This window comes from Thalia democratica, chromosome 3, assembly GCF_965202585.1.
Source record: "Thalia democratica chromosome 3, ktThaDemo2.hap1.1, whole genome shotgun sequence".
Classification (NCBI taxonomy): domain Eukaryota; kingdom Metazoa; phylum Chordata; class Thaliacea; order Salpida; family Salpidae; genus Thalia; species Thalia democratica.
In genome coordinates, this window is record NC_139167.1 from 76850374 (window position 1) to 76859656 (window position 9283).

The following is a 9283-nucleotide window of genomic DNA, read 5'->3' on the forward strand; positions in this document are numbered from 1 at the left end:
ATAAAACCTTGAATTTTGGAAATTTTGAAAAAAAAACTTGAAAAACCTGGAATTTTAAGAAAAATCACTAAAAAAACCTGGAAAACCCTTTTTGTCTTTAGTCATTAATCTATTTTGGCTCAAAAACATTCTACCTATATCTTACGATAATTTGCAAGACAAATATCCATGTAATTAAAAAATTTAAATTCATTTTAGCACAAACACTCTGCAGGTTTATTCATTTTGGTAAGATCATGTCAAATCAGGTTTTACTTTCTAACAGTCTCTAAAAAGTATATATTTTATGGCAAACCTAATTTTTTTAGTCCTGAGGTCTAGTTTACAAAACTATAAATTTGTTTTTATAATTATTTTGAAATAATATGCTTTTCAGCAACCATAGTTAATGATTAATAATTTTATTGTGCAGTAAATATGTTGTGACCAGGTTTAAAAGATTTTTTTTAATTTAATTTATGTTTGTTTTGTTCCATTTTATGTATTTAAAATATTAATAAAATTATGAAAAAAATTTATCATGTTTAAAAAAAATATATTTTACTGATGATTTATAAGAATAAAAATAGTAAATAAACTAGGAGTTATTTTGAAGTTTTCAAGTCAGTTTGTCAAAGAGTTTTAGATCACAGTATGTTATTACTTCGTGTTATATCATTGATAATACAGGGTTGCTAGTTTACCTAAAATCTTGCAAAAACCTGGAAATTGACAATTTAGGCAAAAAAACCTTAAATTTTGGAAATTTTGAAAAAAAACTGGAGAAACCCTGAATTTTAAGAAAATTCAGTAAATTAACTGGAAAATCTTTTTTGTCTTTGGTCATGAATCTATTTTGGCTCAAAAACATTCTGGCCTTTCTCCTACGAGAATTTCCAAGAGAAATATTAGTAAGTAAAGAATATAAATTCATTTTTGCACAAACACTCTGCAGGTCACTTCATTTTGGTAAGATCAGGTCTAATCAGGTTTTATTTTCTAACAAACTTCTAAAAAGCAAATTTTCTATGGCAATTTTTTTTTTAGTGCTGAGGTCTAGTTTACAAAACCATTAAATTATTTTAAGTATTTTTTTATTAAAACTAGTTTTTGATTGTTTATTTAATTGTGTAGTAAACAAGTTGTGACCATGATAAATAATTTGTTTCTTAGCTTCTTTTTAATCTTACCTTGTTATACTCTACATAGTTTCATCTTTTGAAGTTTCTTTCAAAGTTTCAAGTTTTATGATATATTTTTTCTTATGAATTTATTTTAAAGAAAATAATACCAATGTTTAGGAATATTTTAACTTTATGTTATTAGTAAATGGTTTATTAAAGGTAATTATGATAGAGTTTTACATTCTATTTTTAAAAACTACGGCCTGAGAATAATTTTTCTAAAAATTATTAGGATTTAATTATGAAATTTATCCAACCTTAGATTTGGAATAGAGTGCACACAATAAAAGGACTGTGATAAATTATTTTTTTTTACATTCAAGTTAAAAAGATATATATATTAATGTGTAGTTGCCTAACAGTTCTTTTTTATTAATTTTTTTATTTTAGTTATATATACAGTTTTTTTTCTTTGCTCATGAATCTATTTTAACTCAAAAACATTCTGGATTTTATCCTACGAGAACTTGCAAGACAACTATTAGTAAGTAAATAATTTAAATTCATTTTAGCACAAACACTCTGCTGGTCACATAAATTTGGTAAGCCCAGTTCTAATCAGTTTTTATTTTCTAATAGTATATAAAAAGCATATATTTAATCGAAATATTTAGTTTCTTTTTAGTGCTGAGGTCTAGTTTACAAAACCATAAAACTATTTCAACTATTTTTGTGAAATAATATGCTTTTCAGCAACCATCTATTGTTAATGATTGATAATTTAATTGTGTAGTAAATAATTTGTGACCAGGATTAAAAGTTTTTTTTTTTTTTATAATTTAATTAAAGTTTGTTTTTTGTTTTGATTAATGTATTTAAATTTTTTGAAATGTCATGTTTACAAAATTGTTTTTAACATGTAATTTATAAGAATAAGAAAAATAAAAAAAATAAGAGTGATTAACTTAAATTTTTTCAAGTCACTTTGTCAAAGTGTTTAAGATCATAGCATGTTATTATTTGGTGTTATATCATTGTTAATACAGGGCTTGCCACGTTAACGGGAATCCTTAAAAAACCTGGAAATAGACAATTAAGCAAAAAAACCTTGAACTTTGGAAATTTAGAAAAAAAAATGCGGAAAAAACTTGAATTTTAATAATTTTTACATATTAAGTTGTAAAATTTTGATTTGACTCCAAAATCTTTCAAACAAATAATAAATTTTTGTCATCATCATAAATTTTTTTATATTAAAATACACATTTAAAGTAGTTTTACAGTATCTTTTTAATGTTTTTATAGTTATCTAAACAGTTACTTACCTTTAACTTAAAATTAGAAATTAACACAAAAATTTGTACTTTTAAAAACCTGGAAAAATCTGGAAAACCTGGAAAAAATTTGGAAAAAACTTTGGCGACCCTGTAATATTTATTAAGTCAGTATTAAGCTCGTTCTTAATCAAATGAGGTTTGCAGTCAACCTTAACAACTAGAGTGCACAACTAGTGAATACTAATTTCTTATAGAATTTATAAATAGTACAACAGTGCTGTGATCACCATGATACAGCTGTAACGTGTTCATTGTGCTTTGATATTAATTTTTCAACTATATTTATTGAGTACTAAATACTAGCTATTTTTTCAGTTATTTTAAAAATTTTAAAAAACTTAAAAATATACCTTTTAAACTATTGTATAAGCTTATTATTCGATTTTTCTAATCAGTTTCAATTATGATTTTACCCAAATGAAGAGTAGTCATGTGATAAAATTTTTAGGTTTACAAAAATATTTTTAACATGCTTAAACACTTCTTCGTTTTGTGCTTATTTTTAATTGTATGCGGGTCGTGCTCCTCCGCAACAGTGCACGATCTAGATTCCAATACTGACCCCCACTCGTGCGATCCGGACGATCTGCACTGCCAAAAGCTGAGCTCGGCCAGAATGAAAAGAATAGAGGAGTTTCGAACGACTCTGCTCGAAAAACTGGATCTGGACAGCGTTCCGAACATCAGCACCGAAGACTTGCCCAGCCCGGCATTGATCGAGTCCCTGAAGAAGAGGTACGGAATCACGGAAGAACCAGATCAGGAGGAAAGTTCGTCGAACAAGGAGCTCATCATACTTGCAAAACCAGGTTATATTTTGATAAGAACCAAGTAGTTGTAGTTTTTTTTATATAAGTTAGCTGTTATTAAAAACTGAGAAACCGAAAAACAAAACAGTAAAGTAATAAAAAAGTAATATAATCCAATATTTTTTAGTTTTAAGTTTTTTGTGATAAAACTTCTTTAAAAACACTTCCCCGTTAACTTTAATTAAAGTTTTATAAAATAATAATGGGGGTATTGCCTAATAAGACTTATAACTAATGTATGTAATTTTGAGATAAACTTTTCAAATTGAACTGTTTTTGTGAAGTATCATATAATTTTTTTTCGTTTAATTAAACTAATACGTTAGATAATTAAAAAAAATCAAATTTATTTTGTTACTTGAAATTTTTCAAGTAACGTTTTTTTAACATAAAACCAAATTCTTGTTTTAACATTACTTTGTTAAAGTTCAAGTTCGGTCAAATAAAAGTATGCAAAAGTTTTTTTGTTTGCATTATTACAGGTGACTGATTACCCTTTAAGCCTAATTTTTTTTTCAATCCTTAAGTTTCAATGTATCCAAGTGTATAATTCTCAAAAATTATACAGACTAAGGACCATGTTTTAAATTATTTTTGCACTTTTGCACTAAACAACTTGTTCGTTCATCATATATTCATTTTATAAAAGTTTAAATGCTGAACATTAACGCTATTATATAAAAGTCAAAAAACATGTATTTTATTATTTAAACTTAATTTTGTTTTTGTTAATATGTAAATACATATACATACACAAAGAAGCAATTAGATTAAGTTTTATTTTTAGTGAGCGAATCTGAGCGCGAGAATGGAACCACGGGTAGCTACTTCGAGATCACGCAAAATGAGAGAAGCTTCATTGCGAAAAAAGCTTCACTCTACTTGTACGTCAAGCCTCAAGCTGGCAGAACGAAAAACGAGACCCACATCAACATTGTCAAGTACAGGACTGCCGCCGACGGCGCCTCCGAGTCGTTCAGTGGACCGAGACGGAAGGTCAAGCTGGTGAGCGACAAGGGGCATTGGAAAAAGTTGGACGTTTTAAGCCACGTGAACAAGTGGCTGGAAAATGACGAAGAGGAGCGCCGAATTCGAATTTACGCTGAAGATGATCAAATTCTGTCCGTTGACTTCACTGATAAAAACAGCCCCTATGTAAGTTTTACTTTTAGTTGTAAAATATACTTTTACACATTTCTGCGATATATTAACTTATACTAACTTAAACAAACATTATCTTTTTAAAGTTGTAATATATATGATTTTTGTTTAATTAAAAAACGTCTCTTATCAAAATAATCAAGTAATACTAAAATTCAATAAACACACAGAGACCTTACATACAAGTTTCGCTTGAAAAAAACCCGATGATTAAAAGCAGGAGTAAGCGCGAGTTGAATACCAGGGACATGACTGAGATCTGCGCAAATAAATTGTTGCAACCTTCTCACTGCTGCCGTCACGATCTCAACATCGAGTTCAGCTCAGTCAACTGGAACTTTGTGGTTTTTCCGAAGTCTTGGAACGCTTACTACTGCTCCGGGCCGTGTCGCTCCCAGGACATGTCAACGATGCGGGGTCAGTTGGTGTCCATGACCAACCAGGTCATAGACAAGGACGCACGAGACGGCTGCTGCACCGCGAAAGAGACCAAGCCGCTCAGCATCATGTACTACGACGGTTTGAACAACATGGTGCATAAAAAGTTGGATGATATGTACATAACTAAGTGTGGGTGCGCATAAGTCGATGTAAGAACTAGCTGCACAATATTTATAGATATCTAGAAAAATTAAAATAGTAAATAAACTGTCTAAAAAATATTTATATTGATTTTATCTTAGACGTTTTTCTGTGATTGCCGGTTATTTTGTTAAAAAACTTAGAATGTCTACAAAACTTTTTATAAAGTAATAACAAATAATAATGAGAACCAGTGGCGTCGCGTGGTATTTTTTTTTAAGTGGTGCAGAATTTAAAAAAATATCAATTATTTTAATAAAAATATGTTTTTACTGTCAAGTTTGAAAACAACTGAACTTTTGCTACACCTGAAGATAAGCTTTGCTTTTAAGGGCATAGGGGGGATGAAACAATTTGATCTTATTTTATGTAGTTTTTACTAAGCTACAAGATGCTTTTTACAGATTTAAAAAATTCAGTATATGTTTTAAGCTATAGCCGGTCAAAGTCAAAGGCAACAAAAGGTTCATAATGGGAGGCACAAACTAAAACAGTGTTTAAAAAAATGTTTTACCCCCCCTTTTTATGCCCTTAACATCTACTTTAGAATTATTTTACTAAATTACTTTATACAGTTTTAATTTAACTACAAGTCATCTTTTATCAATATAAAAAATTCTTAAAATTTTTGAGATATGGTAATTCACAGTCAGAGGTACAAATGAATCCTTATTTTTATAATATAAACTCAAACAACAAATAAATCAAATCACATCTTTTTTTTATAAGTTTGCCTCAAAATCTTTAGATGTTTCTTTTATAAAACAAAAAAAAATTGCTAAATTAGATACTTAAAACAAAAAGAAAAAAAAAATATAACAAAAGTTTTTTTTTTGTATATATAAAAATATATATTGATACTTAAAAATTGAAAACTTCTCTTCAACAAAAGTATAAAGTTTTAAAAAAATTAGGATGAAAAAGTTTAATTAAAAATTGTTTTAAAAATGATGGAGAATAAAGGTTTTCAGTAAAATTGTATTTTTTGCTGTTTTAGTTTGCTCCTTGTATAATAAACCATTGTACTCTCTGACTTTGACTGGTTGTACTTGTAACTAAAGGTTTAATTGGAAATTTCAAGTTTATTAAAGAGTAACTATTAGCTTTCTGAAAAAGTTAAAATAAGAACAACATGTAAAAAAGTGCCTATACACCCTCACCCCTTACTCCTCACTAATTTGCACATTTTTTTTTACAAACATTAACATTTTTATTAACTTTTTTTCTAATTTTAATGTTTTTTGTTGGAGGTTTAAAATTCAATAGTTTTTTAAGGGTATCTTTTCTTTATTTAATATTTATTTGTTTTTCATTTTGATGACAGTATTTTTCTCAGGAGCTCAACTTTTTTAAGTTTAATTGTGAGGCTGTTGAACTTTTCAAGAATTTTAAAGATAATTTATAAATATGTAACCATTATAGAAGTAAAAGTTTGGTTAGTTAGTTTTCATGTGGCCATAGGGGTAAAACACTTATTTTTTAATTTTAAATAACCTTGTTATTTTCAGAGTAAAAATTAAAACTGCTTTAGTCAGCCTGAATATTTTTCTAATTTGGTCTGTTTTAATTTATCTTGGGTCATCTTGAGTTTTTAACATTTCTAAGTTATCCTGATTATGAGGCAAGGCAACCATGTTTCAACAATTTTATCTAAAATTTTTGGTTTGTTTATGAAAAAATTAAACCAAAAGTTATATAAAGTAGAGGTAGACTAAATTTTCCTAAAATGTTAAACTACTCTAAGTAATCAAAGTTTCTAAATAAAGGCTATATACTTTATTTAAATATGTGATTGTTTCAATAATACTGTTTTTTATTTAATATAAATCTAAAATATTTTTCTGTAAGAGTTAACTAGAAGTTTATAATAAACTTCTTAATTCTTTTTTTCATAACTTGAATTTTATTATTTATTTTATTAACTTTATGATAACAATAATCAGTTATAGTTAAATTTATGTATGCAGATTAAAATAAAAAATCAAATTTTTAAGACTTTGGTGATTTAGGGTTTTTATCTTTTTTTTCAAATTTTGCAATTTATGACATATCTTTTAATAGAAGTGATCTGTTAAATTTAAAAAATCATGTGGGTAAATAAACTCAAGTTTAATCTTTTGCAGTAGCTTGCTTTGTTTTTATTTTATGTTTACAATAGCTTGAAGATGATACTTAAGCAAGTCCTGTTTTAGGGAATTTTCAACTTAGCTTACTTACCGCAAGATATTGATTTTGCGGTAATTCTTGAAGAAATTTTGCTTTTTTGAGTTCATTTGCGGCAGTCAGCTAAGAGTTTGCGGCAGTGAAGTGGGCAAACTGGTCGTTTTCAAAATTGAAGTTTTAAAAGAGATTTCGTTCAAAAAAATAACGAGAACGTTATAGATACTTATTTTTTTCTTAGAAAATTTCAAGGTGGTGCAGTTGCGGCAGTGCAACACCCCACGCGACGCCCCTGATGAGAACCATTAATAAAGAGTGAATATGAGCAAGTCAACATTTATTAAAAATTTTTTAGGTTGTGAATTTCTATGCGATTATATTATCTTAATTGGCTACTATATAAACTTAGTAGTTTTCTTAGTAGCTGAAATGGTATTTAAAAAAATCAGACTCAAGAATTTATACAAGTAAAGTTATTTCTATTCATTAACTAAGTTTTAATTTTCGGTTAATCTCAAAAAAGTTTTAATATCTAATTTTTCTCCACATAAACAACAAAAGTCGTGAAAAAAGTCAACTACTGTTTAAAAAAGCCTACATTTGACCGTTACTGACATATAATGTCCCTTCTGTTAGTTCATTATACATAAAAAATAAAACATGATAAGGTTTTATGATTAAGTTTAGACATTTAAAAAAACCGGTTGATTCAAAATTCTCAAAAAGTGTTTTAAAAACTTAAAGTTTCAAAATTTAAGCTTTAAAGCGATCGATAACTATAATAAGATAGATTTAATTTTTAAAAGTTTTATTATACATATATATTTTTGGCATACTTTATTAACTTCATGAAGTTCGTAACTTTGCAATTTACTTCTAAATTATTTTGAAGTTTTGTACTTTTATATTAAAGATTTTGTTTTTTTATACGTTGAGTTTAAAATCGTTATTTTTTTGTGTTGTCACAAAGTAGAACTTGACTAAAGTTCTATGCAGTATCGTCATTTTAAATCAAAGATCGGCAAACTTCTGCCTCCGATCATTTTATATTTTAATTGGAATTCTGGCCGCGAAAGTAAGTAAAAAACTTACACTAAATGTTATTGAGTTAAATACTGGGTTCAAAAAGGTGTTTGGTAAAATTAAAGGTGATATTAAACTTTCACTTTTTTTTGACTTATTCAATAGTTGAAAAACTAAAACGGCGGCCTGCGGATGTTTTTACTTTAAAAATTTGGTCCCCGAACACCAAATATTATATCCTCTTCATATTTTTACTAATTTTTATAGTTTAAAAAAAAGCATTATATAATGATAAGATTTTAGATAAAAACATTGTTATACATAAGAAAATTATACTAGGAGTAAAATATAGAGCAGGATTTTCTACAATGTTCGATATTTCCAAGGGATCATTTTAGTAAGATAGCAGGAGATAAGCTGCAAAGGGCATTTGATGAATTTTCTGCTGTAATCTCCAAATGTTTAGCATAATTAGCTCTGTATGCCATATATTCTTTATATGAATCATTTACCTCATAATATTTTTGTGAAACTCAGATTATTTAATGTCTTTGGCAGCAAATAATTAACTAAATATTTAATTTTATAAAAAATAAATTAAACTTCACTAAGTATTTATGTTTTTCGTTTAAAACAAAGTATCTATTTAGACCAAACTTAGTAGGCCTAAAAAATGATTTTAGCCTAGGATTATGATTAAAAAACACATCAAATGCAATATAATTTTAGCTTGACAATAGTGCAACATTGTCCTAGGTAATTACCCAAAATTTTTGTAAAAACTTTTAAGTTGGTCCTTTTTAATTTCTTATTATTTTCTGGGACACTAAACCAAAACTTGAGACCCAAATACCTAAAGGAGTTTAGGCCAGAGTGCTAAGTCTTTTGGTTATTAAATTTAGTTTTTGAAAAACCTTCTATTGTGTTAGTGAAACAAATGTAGTCATACTATTCTTAGGGTTGCCATTTTACCTGGAATTTTGAACAAAAATCACTAAAAAAACCTGGAATTTTATTGATTTTCACATGTTCAGTAGTAAAAAAATCTATTATATAAATAAAAAACTTTTGTCATCATCAAATATATTTTTATTAAAAAACATTTTTA

The 9283-nt window shown here is 27.3% G+C and overlaps 1 protein-coding gene across 1 annotated transcript; it reads left to right on the forward strand.

Annotated features, from left to right (window-relative positions):
* The first annotated feature begins 2909 nt into the window (after nt 1-2909).
* On the forward strand, nt 2910-4994 carry LOC145832564 (growth/differentiation factor 8-like). The gene is made up of 3 exons (XM_082939878.1): nt 2910-3249; nt 4037-4404; nt 4581-4994. The coding sequence occupies exons 1-3, from the start codon at nt 2910-2912 to the stop codon at nt 4992-4994; spliced, it is 1122 nt and encodes a 373-aa protein (XP_082796004.1).
* Nucleotides 4995-9283: the final 4289 nt, after the last annotated feature.

Coding starts and splice junctions, on each gene's coding strand:
- LOC145832564 (XM_082939878.1), top strand. CDS start 2,910: ATGCTTAAACACTTCTTCGTTTTGTGCTTATTTTTAATTGTATGCGGG. Junction 3,250..4,036: donor CATCATACTTGCAAAACCAG/GTTATATTTTGA, acceptor TTTTATTTTTAG/TGAGCGAATCTGAGCGCGAG. Junction 4,405..4,580: donor CTGATAAAAACAGCCCCTAT/GTAAGTTTTACT, acceptor ATAAACACACAG/AGACCTTACATACAAGTTTC.